This window comes from Nicotiana sylvestris, chromosome 2 (assembly GCF_000393655.2).
Source record: "Nicotiana sylvestris chromosome 2, ASM39365v2, whole genome shotgun sequence".
NCBI lineage: Eukaryota > Viridiplantae > Streptophyta > Magnoliopsida > Solanales > Solanaceae > Nicotiana > Nicotiana sylvestris.
Window position 1 is genome coordinate 120,903,457 of NC_091058.1, and position 17,949 is coordinate 120,921,405.

Consider the following 17,949-nt stretch of genomic DNA (forward strand, 5'->3'; position numbering starts at 1 on the left):
CAAAGCTCTTTGGAAAGACAATGTTTGTATTTTTCTCGAGAGTCAACTTTTCAAGAGAGTTGTTATCAAAATTCATAATCTCTCCCCTTTACTTTCTCTCTACCTTTCTATTTATATGGAACACGCTCCTAATCTGACCTAAAGTAAAATTACAAAGAATATTCAATTGAATATTCTTCCAAATATCTTATTACAAAACTAGCCGTTACTGTTGACTTAAACATCTGACCTCGGCCATAACCAATAGCTCGGCAATAAGTTCCATTAATCTTTCATTCGACCTCGGCCTAATCATCTCTTAGTAATTTCTCCTCGTGCCAGATTCCCTTAGTTAAATTTTGACCCATACAGTTACCATTTCTAGTAACTTTCCAATAATACTTATACTCTTATAATTACACAAATCTAAACCTAAATAATAATTATTTAGTGGTGTCGAAATTAAAGAAAAAAGGCCACGCCATGGAGAATGATACCCCTTAGTCATGAGTATCTTTTATAGCCTCTTTGTCCAAGCTTTTTTCTTGGCCAAAACTGTTTTTTGGTCAAAAGTGTTTTTTCCCCCAAAGTTAAGGTGTTTGACCAAACTTTTTGAAGGAAAAAAAAATATTTTTGAATAAAAGTAGAAAAAGTAGCTTCTCCCCATAAACAACTTTTTTGAAAAGTACATTTGAGAAAAATATTAAAAGCTTGGTCAAATAATAATTACTGCTCAAAAGTTATTTTTAAATTGATTAGCCAAACACAAACTGATTTTCACCAAAATTACTTTAAAATAAATAAATTTTAGAAACTTGGCCAATTATGTTATAAATAATATTTAGGGAAAAAGTAAAAAAACCATAGACGGTAGCTCTGAAAATCACTGACAAGATTCTTAACGCGGAACCTCACTTTCCCAACTCCAAAAGAGAAAAGTGATTGAAGAGCACTTCCAAAAAAGGAAAAAATACAGAAAAAAACCGATTGTATAACATACGCAGCATATATACTATATACGTAACTGTCACATACATAATTAAGATATCCTCGATCGACTTCAGTCACATACTCTCTTTTCTTTCAAGTTCGCTCTAGGGTTCCCCAATTTCATCTCTTTATTTTAGCTTTCTTACTGTAATTCGTTTGGTCCAGCTTCAATTCAATGCAATCAAGCTGAATAATACTTCAATTTTCTGTAACCTTTGCTCTCTATATACTGGCACTTTTTATTTAGGTTTGGGAGGTGAAAAAAGTAAGAAGAAAGAGGGTGGAGGGCGATTACAAATGCCGGAGGAGGACTTGTTAGAAGTTAAGTTTCGGTTGTTCGATGGATCAGACGTGGGTCCGTTTCGCTGCTCACCGGCTTCCACGATAGCTATGCTTAAAGAGAGAATTGTTGCCGAATGGCCCAAAGGTCAGTACATAAAAATTACTTGTTTCATGCTTGGAGGGATAGCTTAGTATGATCGAAACGCTTTTCCTAGAAATTTCTAATTGTTGCTGGAAGCTGGAAAACAGGTTCCAAATAGAAACACTAGAATACTCATAAATCTAATGATACCAGCACAGTAACGATCAGTATTCCAAATAACTGTTCGAAAGTTTTTTTTTTGGTTTGCATTTAATTGTTGCTGGTGGTGATTTTCATTCCTTTTTTGCAATTAAACCATTGATTTTGTGTGACATTTTAATTGATAAGGCTAATGTGCAAATGGCCTAAAGTTCACATCAATTAGCTGAAATGTTGGGTCAATCGATTGTCCTGTTTTTACCTTTAATGTGAATAGGAGATTCGCTAAACTCGTGACTTCCGAATCAAATTATTCGCTTAAGTTTCATTTGTTCTGGGCTCATAGTTGTCAAATTGGGATATTAGAATGTGTCGGTGGCCTGAATCAAGCCTTCTATTTTATAAAAGGAAAAAAAAATGCAACATTTGAGCTCATTACCCAAAGCTAGAGAACCCAAGTCAGCCAATAAGGAAACCGATCAATGTACTTAAAGAATGGGTTTTAGAATGATTTTGAGACTAGTAATGCAAGATGGGGTTGAATGCTGCACGTCTAAAACCCAACTTATTGCAAAGATGAATGTCGTAGAAATGCGAATGTTAAGATGCATGCATGGATATACAAGATTTTGGAAGATTAAAGATCATTACATATGAGGCCAAATATGTCAATATTGACAATAAGATGAACGTAGGTTATACAAGATTGGACAAGATTAGAAATTATCACCTTTGAGACCTACCATATCCCAAGATGAATGTCATGCAGATATTAAGATGAACATGTGGCGATACAAGATTAGACAAAATTAGTGATGACCTTGTCTAACAGAAGGTGCAAGTAGCATATAGAGTAAAATGAGAGAAGGTCATGAGATGGTTTGGCCTAGAGTTGTTAATTGTTCGGTTGAGGAACACTCAAGCCCTGAAGCTAGGTGAAGCCTAGGTTTTGCACTTTGCCTCACTCAGGTGACGCTTTAATGTAGGCACCAATGGGCTAATCTTGCGTGTTATCACCTATGAGCTCCGTCTTTGAGAGGGTAACACTAGATGATAAATATAAATATATAATTGTCAAAGTGAACATTAATTGTTAACAAAATGTCATACAAGGAATCTTTTAGTGATAATAAAAATTTTAGGTTCATATTGAAAAACTAGTCAGTCAACATTTAAAACTGCATCTACATCTAGATTGAAAATCTATAACGTTTCTTGAATTTAATTGACAGGATTTTTAGTTAGGAAAGGAACTAAAAGGATTTAAAATCACTTGGAGGAAGCTGTCTCAAAAGATTAAAATCTCTTGGAATCAATATGGATTTAGTTATGAAAGGAACATGATGGAAGCAAGAATATATAGGAGATACTAGGTAATTGGGATTAAAGTTCAATTGTTACTATATTAAGCCCGGTGTTCCTCAAAAGTTTCTTATTCTGGTAAGAGATTTGTATCCGTGTAGAGATAGGTGTTCGATTTAGAGAACGTTCTAAAGAATTATTTGTTATTGTAATAAATTGGACCTAAATAGAGATGGATGAAGAGGATTTATATAGCCGACCCTAACTAACTTGAGATTGAAGCATAGCTGATTGATAGTAAAAAAAATTAAAAAAAGGAGTTTTAGTTCAGTATTTAAGTCTACCAAAATGGGACCAAAATCCAAGTCTTTTGGAAACCCAACCCTCACTGGACGGCAGAATGATCAAATCAGTATAAGAATTTTGGTTGAGATGAATTGGTTATAACCTGCAATTTGGCTATCCCTATTTCGCTTTATGTCATGCAAGAAAGTATATTGATGTCAAAATCTTTTATAACCTACAATGTTTGGCAAATTTCATTCTATTAGCTTACTATTATCTATATAGGTTGGGACTGGCATAAGGTCCTTTTTAAGATACACAAGCACACACATATAATAAAGAAACACACACACACACACACAGACACACACATAGGTTCTTGTTACCTTTGTCTATCTGAGCTCTGTTTTGCTGAGATATAGTTGTCATGCTTTCCTGGCAGATAAAAGAATTGCACCCAAGGCAGCAAATGATGTAAAGTTGATAAGTGCTGGGAAAATTTTGGAAAACAACAAGACTGTTGGTCAATGTAAAACGCCTTTCGGCGAGCTACCTAATGGTGTGATTACCATGCATGCTGTTGTACAGCCATCTGTAGGTAAATCAAAATCAGGTAGGTTCCCCTTACTAGATTTGTAGACAATATGTACTGGTTTTCCCCTTTGTATGATGTGTTTGTTTTTTAGGATATTGGTGATTCTGTTATCTAACCTTACTAAATATTTGCGTTCAGAAAAATAGAGGAAAAAAAAAATTCTTCTCTGTCTCCTTTTCAATATCTTGAATGTTTAGCAATATAGTAAGTTCTACATACCATATTTTAAACATATTGCTGTTTAATGGTTCTTGCCTAATTACTTTATAAGAAAATGTCTATGGTACTTGCCAAAATTGATGATTGCTATGGTTCTTGCCGTGGAGTAAGATTTTCAAATATGTAGTTTTGGTTGTGGTCTTTCATATGGAGTACTGAATTTTTTTGCGTTTGGAACAGAGAATATGAAGTTAGAACCTCATTGTAACTATCATAGATACAATACTTAATTAATTTTTCAAATGACGGAGACTCAATCACTGATCTTTTATGTTTAAGCTTGCATGGTATTTCTTCATTTTAAAAGAGGTCAAATGCGTTTGCTACAAATTGGACTGTATATTCGTAAGCTGCTTGACCTGAGGATCTAGTTGAAAACCTAAATCTAGCTTATGTCATACAGTATAGGGTTTCATATGCCTCCAACTTCAAGTGATTCATAATCCACATATGCAAGAGTTGCTCCATACCTACTTACCAAGCGGTCCAAGCCTACCTTAAATTAAAAGCAACTAGGGAAATCTCCTACAAAATATTAATTGTAGTTGCTTATCCTGACATAGTTGGAATTACTATTAGCTTACAATTAAGAGCATGCTTAATCAAGTCTAATTTCACCTAATTCAATAAATTCTACATGTAGGAAAAAACGTTATTTCTTCAGTTCTAATTTACATGATGATGTTTGACTGTGTACAGAATTCAAGAAATACTTTTGAAACTTGTGGTCCAAAAATGTTATAGATATTTGTGTGGCTATAAATCATCTCATTACGGGTAAAATGAGAAGCTTAAAGTAAATTATTTTTAAATATAGAAGGTGTCATTCTTTTTGGGACAGACTAAAAAGGAAATACCGTCACATAAATTGGGACTGAATGAGTATCATTCTTGGATATACCATGTTTCATCTCTTAAATTTACCATGCTTGAAAGTGATATTGTGATTATGTTGATCAAGAGAGTATAAATTGTGGTGATGCTTGTATAGAACAACAAGAACAAACAAAATTAGAATTGATATTCACCAAAAAAGTTTTAAAAAATGAGATGGTCCAGGAAACTTGCCAAAACACCACTAGACACTATACTGGGGAGACTCAGGAGATTAGGTCTTCTATGTAAAGCGTCTTTTACTTTATTAATTATTTTTACTGAGACATTCCATGTTATTATCATATTCATGAGCCTACAAGACTAGAAATATTTTTATATAGATTGAGATGACTGTTTTTTGCTGTTGGGTTTAGTCAATAATTTGTTTGCTTAATCTCATTTCTTTTTACCACCATCAGGTGGGCAATGGTAGCTTCGGATGTTAACTTGGTGGGTGGGTTATTACAGAGAGTAAAGTTAAAGGTATATTAAAGGAATCAACATAAGTGTATACTATGCTGGAGCTAACTACTAAGAAGGAAACACATCGATAAATGACCTTCATTAATGCATGTTTGTGGTATATCTTTATGTTTCTCGTTCTTCTTACGTCCAAAGAGGCAAGTCCTGTTGGCTGTTGTGGTTGGCCTGATTGCTGAATTTTCTGAAGATCTAAATGTGCTAACAGATTGGCCTTTCCTGTTGAAGTGTGGTTGCTTATATATACATGTCAAGGTGCTTAACTGAATCCTATCCCTGTGGATTTTTTGTTTTTGAAAATTACACTTGAGGTAGCTCTTTCATTAATACCTCTGGTTATGTTTGGTGGATGTCTATTTCTGTCTAATGCTGAAGTTGTGGTATTTAGGAAATACTTGTCTCTCGTATATGTTAAGCTTCAATAGCTATACTTAAAATAAGATTCGCACCTTCTGATCGTGACATGAACCCACTTTGTTCTAATGCTGAGTTGAGGAGTAGATACACAGGACCGGCCCTCACCTTGCCACACCCTTGACCCCTAGCCATGCATTTTTTCTTGTAAAGTTTATTTATTTGCAGATATGTGCAAGTCCAATCCTGTGGCTGTTTTCATATAGTTGATGATTATTTTCAGTCACGATTGTGGTGTTAATAATTCATGGTGTACCCTTTCTTTTTTAGCTGCTGAAACTTTTCTTTATATAACAGAAAAGAAGATTGACGAGACTCCAAAGAAAAGCATCTGTGCGTGTGCCATATTGTGAGATTGTAAGTGATTCAGTTTAATTTTGTGATATTCTTGGGTTTACACCGCTGCTGTGATGTTCAGTTAAGAAAGTCAATAACTGAAACAGTGTGATAGCTCATTATTACTTGTTTGTTGAACGGCATTTCAGTGTAACAGCGTCTATTTGTTTTCATGAATTTGGTAGGTGTAAATTTTTGTAATTGCAGATTTTTATATACAAATACAGAGCACGGGCTGGATTGCATGCAGAAGGATTCTAGCCAGCTCTTGTTATTCTACTCTGGGTCATTGTTATTTGACGTAGATCGTTTAAAGGTTGCGGTTTAAACACTTTTGAACTTATTCTGCCTCCTAAGACTAGGATAGTTTTTAGTGCGCACTTTCAAATAATTCATCGTAAAAAGCAGTTTAACATGCTCCATTTGTCCTGACACAAATGCTAAAAAAGTAGAGTTAATACCCTAAAATCCGTCTAAACTATACAATTTTTGTGAGTTGGCTACCTAAACTATCACTTGTCCCTGACAACAACAACAACCCAGTATAATCCCACTTAGTGGGGTCTGAGGAGGGTAGTGTGTACGCAGACCTTACCCCTATCCTAGGGTAGAGAGACTAGGTCCAAATAGACCCCCGACATCCTTCCCTCCAAGAACTTCCCACCTTGCTCTTGGGGAGACTCGAACTCACAACCTCTCGGTTGGAAGTGGGGTTGCTTACCATCAGAGCAATCCCTGAAATATATTCCCCTTCATAATAAAAATCCCTCATCGCATTCTTACTAGTGCGTACAAGACACGCTCCAAATTATTTTTAAAATATGCCAGGTGGCAATCTACGTGGATATTTGTTTAGCTTAACCTCAGAAACGGACTTAATTAAGTTTTTATTAATTCATTGTAAATATTCTAACATTCAACATTAAAGCACTAGGCATTCCATCCTTTAAATTCCTTAGTTGATACCATAATTTTCCCCACAGATCGCTAGGTTTTTTAAATAAATTCAACTTCTTGAAGGTTTACTAAAAAAAGAAAAAAGCAAAAAGAACCTGCTTTTGCACTTGGGACCTTGCAGTTTCAGGAATATTTATTTATGTTGCATTCGCCAATATTTGTGTTCTAAGTACTAAGTAGTGCTAGGCTTTTAATAAAGGCGACATAATATGTGAAAGGACTTAAGAGAAATGTATAAACTTTATATGTATTATGTATTCTTCAACAGTGCTATCATCATTGTGTTCAATAATCACTTGTTCTGGAAGGAGGGTTACGTCACCTAGGGGTGTACAGATGAAACCGATAAACCGCAGCAACCCGATAATCCGAGTCAAACCGAGAAAAAAACCCGAATATGGTTTGGTTTAATTTGGTTTGGTGTTAGAAAAAAAAACCCGACCATATTTGGTTTGGTTTGGTTTTAACTAAAAAAAGTCAAACCGAAACCAAATCAACCCTACATTATATGTATAGAAGTTTTAAATATATTTAATACATAAAAAATAATTATTATAGTGTAGTTTATAAATATTTCTTAAGATTTTTCATAATTTTATCTTTTCACGTATTATTTTAAGCTTGGACTTATAATTTTTGGATGCTCCAATAAATTTTATAGTTCATAAATGTTAGTAACTCAAATAAATCCTAAATCAATATCCAATCAATACTAATGCTAATAAAAGATGTTCAACTCTTTTTGAGAACATGGATCTTATATATATATATATATCACATAGTAATAGAGTTCATACAACTGGAATTGCCCAAGGGGGCATTTTCTACTTGGCTAATACATAACATGTCTGGAAGGACATTTTTGTTCCCAAAATAAGCCAGTCTAGAACAAACATCTTTCCTAACTTTTTTAATAAGATAAGTAGAGCCTTCACAGTCCGAGCTTAAAATATTTTTGTGGTTTAGATAAAATGCATAACTTATTCTTCTTTTAGTGTTTAGTCATGTAAATAATAGTACTTATTAATCGTACTCATTTTGGCAACTTATTAGTAATATTTTTAATTATGTTTGTTTCTATTATGGCTTATTAATGATACTTATTTTATGTAATTTTATTATCTTTATTGTTGAATATTTTAGTACAATGACATGACTCATCTCATATTTATGTTAATTTATTGGAAAACACCATATGTAGTTCTATCTTACTAGGATTAAAGAAATATTTGGAGCACAAATTCTATATTTTGTTCTATGAAGACTTTATGGAAAAAAACCCGAAAAAACCCGAAAATCCGAAAAACCCAAGAAAAACCGAGATTGAAAAACCCGACTTTTATTGGTTTGGTTTGGTCTTTAGATTTAATAACCCGATACAATTGGTTTGGTTTGGTAATTAGAAAATCCAAACCAATCCGGCCTATATACACCTCTGTTGTCACCTCTTATAATTGTTCGTTCTCCCAATTCGAAGTAATAAATCACTAAATAATGAATATGTTCTTGCTTTTATAGTATTTGATAGCTGAATCTTTTCAATTTGATGCTGTAAATATAATTTCGTAAAGTTTATATTTACTGTCTTATTTTGTTGATTTTGAAAATACTTTTAGTACTTAATGAGAACCGCCTTAAGAATTCATTACTTTTCCACAACGATTTATCAAAATTCCCTCTTTAATTGGTAGAAAAATTCATCCAAACCTTCTTATCTCCTTCCCTAAAAGAATTATTCTTTAGGTGCCATTTGATTTGGTATTGACATACCAAATTAGTTAAAGTTTGGGTCTAATCAAATATTTTTAGAGAACAATTGTGATAACTTATATAAAAATTTAGACTGATGTAATTCTTGAAGAATTATTTTGATTTGACTTTCATAGGCCAAAATATACTTTTAATTCATATAATATAATCATGAACTCATAAATGCATCCGAATTTAGTTGGTAAGAGTAATTCATCTAGCATTATTTGTTAGTTTGTCTATCACGAAATGTTCTTATATTTCACATCATTATTACAAAGTGATGTGTAAAAAACAAGCTTTTAACAAAACTAAATTAAAGAAACAAATAAGTTTCTCAGTTTAGCTGGATTACTAATTCCAATGATTAAAATCGATAACTTAGCATAAACTATAGTAAATTTACTTGAGTAATGAAGAATGAAAACAATTACTATGAGCCAAGCTATATATTTTAACAGTGTGAAAGAGTTTTACCATCTTATAGTTTAACTTGTTATAATATGTTACTTTATGTTTAAGGTTTCTAAACCAGCTTGCTCGAAATAGTAATCTAATATTGCAAGTAATTTTACCTATCTAAAGTGATCGACAACGAAATTTTTTATTTTTATATAATCATTTGTTTTATGAAAAAATACACAAGAATATCTACCTTATTTATATGGTTTGATAAAGACGCAATCCTAATAAGAAGTATAATTTGGTTTTATAGTCCTAATATTGAGTATTGTAGACCTAAATATTTGTATTGAGATAGTAAATTTTTGTAAAACTCAAAGTTCAAGTGATGTTGAAGTTTTAACTGATTAAATTGTAGTAATAACCATAAAATTGAGCTTAATATTGATATTAAGTTGAACCAATTGGTGAAGCTGTACAATTTAGTTATTTATAATACACGCTTTAAATTTGGATAATGTTGTCCGGAAAAAAATCTTTGTTATTGCAAGAGATGGATTGCAACCAATATTTGCAGTTACAATTAATTAATCTCCCATCCTCATTTTTCTATTTATCGTCGCTCATTCACACACAGTTGTTTCCACACCCACAAATATTATTGTCGCCATTAGTCCACCTTCTACAAACTTCAGTAGATTATCATACTTTCTGCTAATCTACACTTATGAGATATACAATTTTAGTACCCCCATTAGCATGGGGATGAACATACGTAGTGATATTGCACATGTTTTATAAAGTCTATATATAACAATATTAATTAAAAAAATATTTATACAATAATTTCTGGTAATTGTAAATATATAATGCCCTTCTAAATAGTTTATTCTTATCTCAAATTCCACAGATTACTTGGCAGAGATCCAACTTGTTGTCTTTAGGCTTAACTATGACCATCACCATAAACATATCAAAGATAAGAATGATAAACATACGGTTGCATCCGAAAACAAAACAAGAGCTGGCAAGACTAAGAATCTTTATACTTGTGAAGATTTTGATAGACATTTAAATTTTCATATCCATAAGCTACAACAATTGAGTTTACTTACATGTCTATTTGATGTAAAAGATCCCTAAAGTAATTTGTATTCTAAGACAACATTTTCTTGAATTTAATACTGTCTAATCAAAGTAGAAGATGTTGGAATTTAAGCCATTGAGCTTTAAAGTGAAAGAAGTGTGAATTGGAAATGGAGGGAAATAAAATGGAGGGAAAATGAAAATTTGAAGAAGTGAACTTTTGTCTTGTACTTTGTCCCTCATTGGTGAGGGACAATCACATTTGTGTGCTTATATATAGATTCACTTCTTAAAGCTCTTAAAAGGAGTTGAAGAGAATGAACTCTCGCGCTGTCGTCGTCGCTCGCTCGGCTTCGGCTTCGGCTTCGGCTTCGGCTTCGGATTTGTCAAATGATCGATAAGATTATTTTTTGGACAAAATTTATTTAATTATTTAATAATTAATTAAATGCCAAATCACTGCTAAAAATACGCCAGAACCCTACTGAAAGTTCAGAGGGCCTCGCTGGCCGCAGTTCTGCCGCGACCGCGGTAGAATCGCGACAGTCAGATTCAGAGAGCCTCTCTGGCCGCGGTTCTACCGCGATCGCGGTAGAACCGCGGCAGGCCGCGTATGTTCTGAAAAGGTACCTTTCCAGACACCTCTTCTGATATTTGCCTATAAATTCTGAGGCAAGGCTGCATCTTCCAAATACGAAAAACACTCCAGAACTTCTTTCTTTCTGAATATACTGCATCCTAATTCGTAGTCTCTCTCTCTCAAATTCGTAAGTGTGATTTTGCTCCGTTTTTTGAGTTCGTTGGTATCCTGCAGTTTGTATTATCACCGTTGCAGGAAGGTTTATTCCGTTTTATCCTGGGAGGATTTAATCCATTACCTTGGCAACGTGTGAGGGGTTAAAATTCCTTAAGGACGCACAAGAAAAATTGTGGACTCGGAATATTTCTGATTCTTTACTATTTTATACATTTCTTTATTCTTCTAACAGTTTTCTGATTTTTGTTTTAACACAGTTACGCTCACAAGCTTAAGGAATTTAATTTACTAACGTTTCTGTGTTGATTATTAAACTGTTTTCTATATACTTTGTTGGAGACTAAAGCCTTGTTGCTTTCTACTCCTATAACTGTTTCTGTCCGGTTTAAAGTACATAAACTTTGCCGGAATAATAAACGTACGGATTTGAAGTATATAAAAACTTCACCATTGTTACGTGTTCTATGTTTGGTTTGGTATTCAATTTGAAGATATCAAAACTTCACTGATTTAACAAGTTCTGTATTGTTTTCAACTTTACAGAAATATGACGAATGAAAACCAAACTAATGGAAGTGTTGCGGGAACGGGTGCTAATGTTACGAGTGCTGCTGCCTCGTCAAGCCGTTCTACTCCTGCTCATGTTATGGCACCGGCAGAAAAACCCGGAAAGTTTTCCGGTATTGACTTCAAACGTTGGCAAATGAAGATGCTCTTCTATCTTACTACGTTGAGTTTGCAACGTTTCATCAAGGAGGATCCTCCGGTCATGGCTGAGAATACTCCGGATGATGAACGACTTGTTGTAACTGAAGCATGGAAACATTCTGATTTCTTGTGCAAAAACTACATATTGAGTTGTTTGGAAGATGGCTTGTACAATGTCTATAGTGTCATGGAAACTTCAAAAGCGTTATGGAATGCACTTGAGAAGAAGTACAAGACTGAGGATGCCAAACTTAAGAAGTTCGTGGCTGCAAGGTTTTTGGATTTCAAGATGATTGACACTAGGTCAGTCGTAACCCAAGTCCAAGAATTACAAGTCATTGCGCATGACCTCCTTGCTGAAGGTATGACCCGAGTCAATAATTTTATTAATAAGATTTATCTTATTACTAATTATGAGTTTGTTATTGAAGGTATGGTCATAAATAAGGCCTTTCAAGTCGCTGCTTTCATTGAGAAATTACCTCCGTTGTGGAAGGATTTTAAGAACTATCTTAAACACCAGCGGAAGGAAATGACACTAGAAGACTTGATTGTTCGTCTGAGGATAGAAGAAGACAACAAAAATGCTGAAAAGAAGTCACGTGGAAACTCAACAATTGTGGGGGCAAACATTGTTGAGGAGGCACCACAAAATAAGAAAAGGAAGAAGGCTTCTGGACCAAAGAATTACCCAAGCAAGAAGAAGTTCAAGGGTAATTGCCACAATTGTGGAAAAACTGGGCATAAGGCAGTGGATTGTCGTGCGCCAAAGACTGATAAGAAGAAAAAGAATCAAGCCAATATGGTTGAAGATGAAATGGAAGACTTGTGTGTCATGTTGTCTGAATGCAACTTGGTAGGAAATCTGAAAGAATGGTGGATAGATTCTAGAGCCACCGGCCATGTGTGTGCTAACAAGGAGTTATTTTCTTCTTATGCCCTCGCAGGTCCCGACGAGACAATCTTCATGGGAAATTCATCTACGACCAAAATTGAAGGAGTTAGCAAGATTGCGTTGAAGATGACGTCAGGAAAAATAGTGACTCTAAACCAAGTCCTCCATGTTCCAGAAATTCGCAAGAATCTTGTGTCTACCTCACTTCTTGTCAAGAATGGATTCAAATGTATTTTTGTTTCTAATAGTGTTGTACTTAGTAAGAACGATGTATATGTAGGAAAAGGTTACCTAAATGAGGGCCTTTTTAAGCTAAATGTAATAGCAGTTCCTATCAATAAAGTGAATGTTTCTTCTTACTTACTTGAGTCAAACACTTTATGGCATTCGCGTTTAGGTCACGTAAACTTCAAAACATTGCGGAAGATGATAAATCTAGAAGTATTGCCAAAATTTGATTGCATTAATTCCAAATGTCAAATATGTGTGGAATCAAAGTATGCTAAGCATCCTTATAAGTCCGTTGAAAGGAATTCAAGTCCTTTAGACTTAATTCACACAGATATTTGCGACATGAAGTCAACACCATCTCGCGGTGGGAAAAAGTATTTTATTACTTTTATTGACGATAGCACGAGATACTGCTATGTTTATTTACTTAATAGTAAAGATGAGGCAATTGATGCTTTCAAGCAATACAAGAGTGAAGTTGAAACGCAACTAAACAAAAAGATCAAAATGATAAGAAGTGATAGGGGTGGCGAATATGAATCTCCTTTTGAAGAAATTTGTTTGGAAAATGGCATTATTCACCAAACAACTGCCCCTTACTCTCCACAATCTAATGGAATTGCGGAGAGGAAGAATCGAACGTTGAAGGAGATGATGAATGCATTGCTAATAAGTTCTGACTTACCACAGAACTTGTGGGGGGAAGCTATACTTGCAGCTAACCGAATAATCAACCGTGTACCTCATAGTAAAACACAGTCCATTCCTTATGAGAAGTGGAAAGGAAGGAAGCCTAGCTTGAAATACTTCAAAGTGTGGGGGTGTTTAGCTAAGGTACAAGTACCTAAACCTAAAAGGGTTAAGATAGGTCCAAAAACGGTTGATTGTGTGTTTATTGGATATGTAACCAATAGCAAGGCATATCGTTTTCTGGTTCATAAATCAGAAAATCCTGAGATTCACATTAATACGATAATAGAATCAGATAATGCTGAATTCTTTGAAACTATTTATCCGTATAAAAAGGAAAGTGAAGTGACCTGCCAAAAGTCAAAACGACCTCGGGAGGAAATAACAGATGGTATGCCTAATGAAGAAAATCCAAGAAGAAGTAAACGTCAAAGGATATCTACTTCATTCGGTCCAGATTTTCTGACTTTTCTGTTAGAAAATGAGCCTCGTACGTTCAAGGAAGCAATGTCTTCCTCAGAGGCACAATATTGGAAAGAAGCTGTCAATAGTGAAATAGAATCCATATTGAGCAACCATACTTGGAAATTGGTTGATCTTCCTCCGAGTAACAAAACGTTGGGTTCTAAATGGATTTTCAAGAAGAAAATGAAAGACGATGGTACTATTGACAAATACAAGGCAAGACTTGTTGTCAAAGGATTTAGACAACGAGAAGGTCTTGACTATTTTGACACATACTCGCCGGTAACAAGAATTACATCTATTCGGATGCTAATAGCGTTAGCCGCCTTGTATGGTCTTCAAATCCATCAAATGGATGTAAAAACAGCCTTCTTAAATGGTGATCTTGAGGAAGAAATTTACATGAACCAACCTGAAGGGTTTGTGGTTCCGGAAAAAGAAAAGAAGGTGTGTAGACTTGTTAAGTCTCTTTATGGACTAAAACAAGCACCCAAATAATGGCATGCGAAATTTGACCAAACAATGTTGTCAAATGGTTTTAAGATTAATGAATGTGATAAATGTGTTTACATTAAGAACGTTCAAAATCATGTAGTCATTGTTTGCTTATATGTTGATGATATGCTAATAATGAGCAAAGACATTGCCGACATTCAAGCTACTAAGCGTATGCTTGCTAGTAAGTTTGATATGAAAGACTTAGGAGTTGCCGATGTAATTCTAGGAATTAAAATCCAGAGGACTCCTCAAGGTCTAGCTTTGTCTCAATCACATTACGTGAAAATGGTACTTAAAAAATTCAAACACTTGGAATTTAGAAGTGCAATGACTCCAATTGACTTAAACCATCATCTTATGAAGAATAAAGGCGAAAGTACGTCTCAATTGGAGTATGCTCGTGTGTTGGGAAGTCTAATGTACATCATGAACTGTACACGGCCCGATATAGCTTGTGCAATAAGTAAACTTAGTCGATTTACAAGTAATCCCAACAAGCATCACTGGGTGGCTATAAAACGAGTTCTGGGATATTTGGAGTATACCCAAGACTAAGCTTTGCACTACAATAAATATCCTACGGTATTCACGGCTTATGCTAATGTAGTGATATTTTTTGATATTTAAATAACTGTTATATTCTATATAATTCTCTGATCACTTAAATTTCATGTTCTTTCATAAAAGAATTGCCAAAACCATTACGTACAACTTTTAACGTGCAACGCACGTTCATAGAAACTAGTTATTATAAAAGCATGAATACAATGTTGAAAGACCAAAATAGCCTTAAACATTTATGTTAAATAAGGACGGAATCGTAATCACCTCTAATATAGTATTAAATTTTGGAAGAGTTAATATGTAGGAAATATGATGAATCGAACATGAACTTGCCACCCCGTTCCTAATTATGAAGCAAATCGAATCCAACTTTGATTAGAAAGGCACATCTATAAAAAGTTTGTTTTGAAGAAAAAAAATCGTGTGCCAAATTTTCTAGAATTTTTAGGAAAAACATTCACTAGCAATAATTTTTTTAGCTACATATCTATAACCCTATAATGTTGACAGACTTAATTATATATATACACTTTTTTTATAAATTATCTCCTCACATAAGATTCTGTTAATGTACAAAAACGTGACTAAGAAGTTGTCTTAGAAAGCAAATAACTTTAGGACTCTTCTGTGAGCGTAACTGTTTTAAAACAAAAATCAGAAAACTGTTAGAAGAATAAAGAAATGTATAAAATAGTAAAGAATCAGAAATAATCCGAGTCCACAATTTTTCTTGTGCGTCCTTAAGGAATTTTAACCCCCTCACACGTTGCCAAGGTAATGGATTAAATCCTCCTAGGATAAAACAGAATAAACCTTCCTGCAACAGTGGCAATACAAACTGCAGGATACCAACGAACTCAAAGAACGGAACAAAATCACCCTTACGAATTTGAGAGAGAGAGACTGCGAATTAAGATGCAGTATATTCAGAAAGAAAGAAGTTCTGGAGTGTTTTTCGTATTTGGAAGATGCAGCCTTGTCTCAGAATTTATAGGCAAATATCAGAAGAGGTGTCTGGAAAGGTGCATTTTCAGAAAATACGCGGCCTGCCGCGGTTCTACCGCGATCGCGGCAGAACCGCGGCCAGAGAGGCTCTCTGAATCTGACTGTCGCGATTCTACCGCGGTCGCGGCAGAACCGCGGCCAGCGAGGCCCTCTGAACTTTCAGCAGGGTTCTGGCGTATTTTTAGCAGTGATTTGACATTTAATTAATTATTAAATAATTAAATAAATTTTGTCCAAAAAATAATTTATCGATCATTTGACAAATCCAAATCCAAATCCAAAGCCAAAGCCGAAGCCGAGCCGAGCGAGCGACGATGATGGCGCGAGGGTTCATTCTCTTCAACTCCTTTTAAGAGCTTTAAGAAGTGAATCTATATATAAGCACACAAATGTGATTGTCCCTCACCAATGAGGGACAAAGTACAAGACAAAAGTTCACTTCTTCCGATTTTCATTTTCCCTCCATTTTATTTCCCTCAATTTCCAATTCACACTTCTTCTACTTTAAAGCCCAATGGCTTAAAGTCCAACAATCCCCCACATGAATGGGAATGGCTGTATCAAGAAAGATCATAGATGAAAGCTATGTGATTTTGCAAGTAAGGATTAATTGCATCTGGATAAGTAGGTTTCCCTTTGAACTTTCCGTAGTGAACATATGTCGGATATACTCGGTCAATCGGTAGATTTGATATCTTTGAACCGTCGAACTTTAGTGTATACCTAGACAACCATATGACACACAACCAACCCTGAACCGTTTTTTGGTTCTCATTGTTGTGTTCGTTTTAGCCATGAACACCGCCTGGTTTCATAAGTGCGTAGAGAATTGGCCTTACAGAATTCTCATTGAAGCGGCTTCCACTTCACACTTACATAGGTGATTTCTAAACGTGTAATCCTTTAGATTGACACTATTTGATAAATACCTCATCAAACTTAGGTAATTATTAAAGAACGTGTAAAGTTCTATCCTTGTTACTGAACATTATCTTCATCACGAGAATGGACCAAAGTTTTTATTTTGACAATGTTGAACCGGTCAATCATAACTTTGTTTGAGCTCCTTGAACCTAGATCTCGGAACAACCAAAATTCTAGGTAGAGTTACCGCCATGTTGACTTGTCCTCGGCCATAGTCCCATTCCCTTAGATGATTTCTCAACTCCCTCTCTAGTTAAGCCTTTTGTAAGTGGATCCGTAACATTATCCTTTGATCTTACATAATCAATAGTGATAATTCCACTAGAAAGTAGTTGTCTAACGGTATTATGTCTTCGTCGTATATGACGAGACTTTCCGTTATACATAACGCTCCCTGCCCGTCCTATTGCAGCCTCACTATCGCAATGTATGCAAATAGGAGCCAAAGGTTTTGGCCAGAACAGAATGTCTTCTAAAAAATTCCGAAGCCATTCAGCTTCTTCACCGGCTTTATCCAATGCTATAAACTCTGATTCCATTGTAGAGCGAGCGATACATGTCTGTTTGGAAGACTTCCAAGATACTGCTCCTCCACCAACAGTAAACACATATCCACTTGTGGACTTTGTTTCTGATGAGCCGGTTATCAAATTAGCATCACTATATCCTAAAATGATTGGACATCGTTATCTGAACCTGCAAAAACGATCAATTTAGTCATGTTAGTTAGATAATATTATTATATACTTATATTTTGTTGTAAATATTGATATTCCTTTTAAATATGCAGCAATATAATTGTCCGTACGAAAAAATATATTGAGACAGATGCAGTTCAACATTTGAAATTGTTCTCCCTTGTACTTTATTTGTGGTCATTGCAAAACACAAGCGTACTAAAATTATTTTTCGATAAATTTGAAAGGGTATTCTTCATTTTCAAGAGGCGAAAGCTGAATTCTTGGGATGAACGCATGCTTGAAAGTACATTGGCCTATTAGGATTTCTGCATGTATAAC

The 17,949-nt window shown here is 34.7% G+C and overlaps 2 protein-coding genes across 3 annotated transcripts; both read left to right on the plus strand.

Annotated features, from left to right (window-relative positions):
* Positions 1 to 853: 853 nt before the first annotated feature.
* On the plus strand, positions 854 to 6,278 carry LOC104215648 (membrane-anchored ubiquitin-fold protein 3-like). 2 transcript variants are annotated; one of them, XR_011405476.1, is made up of 4 exons: positions 913 to 1,396; positions 3,522 to 3,692; positions 5,189 to 5,252; positions 5,961 to 6,278. XR_011405476.1 is itself a non-coding variant. In XM_009765492.2 (3 exons), the coding sequence occupies exons 1-3, from the start codon at positions 1,267 to 1,269 to the stop codon at positions 6,014 to 6,016; spliced, it is 357 nt and encodes a 118-aa protein (XP_009763794.1). In that variant the 5' UTR covers positions 854 to 1,266; the 3' UTR covers positions 6,017 to 6,278. The 2 variants fall into 2 exon arrangements, 1 of the variants encoding a protein (XP_009763794.1); XM_009765492.2 differs by lacking the exon at positions 5,189 to 5,252 and having other exon boundaries at positions 854 to 1,396.
* A 5,651-nt stretch (positions 6,279 to 11,929) lies between these two features.
* Positions 11,930 to 12,829, plus strand: LOC138886385 (uncharacterized). Its single transcript, XM_070167476.1, has 3 exons — positions 11,930 to 12,020; positions 12,090 to 12,514; positions 12,606 to 12,829. Exons 1-3 carry the CDS (start codon positions 11,948 to 11,950, stop codon positions 12,675 to 12,677), a joined length of 570 nt encoding a protein of 189 aa, XP_070023577.1. The 5' UTR covers positions 11,930 to 11,947; the 3' UTR covers positions 12,678 to 12,829.
* The last annotated feature ends 5,120 nt before the right edge of the window (positions 12,830 to 17,949 follow it).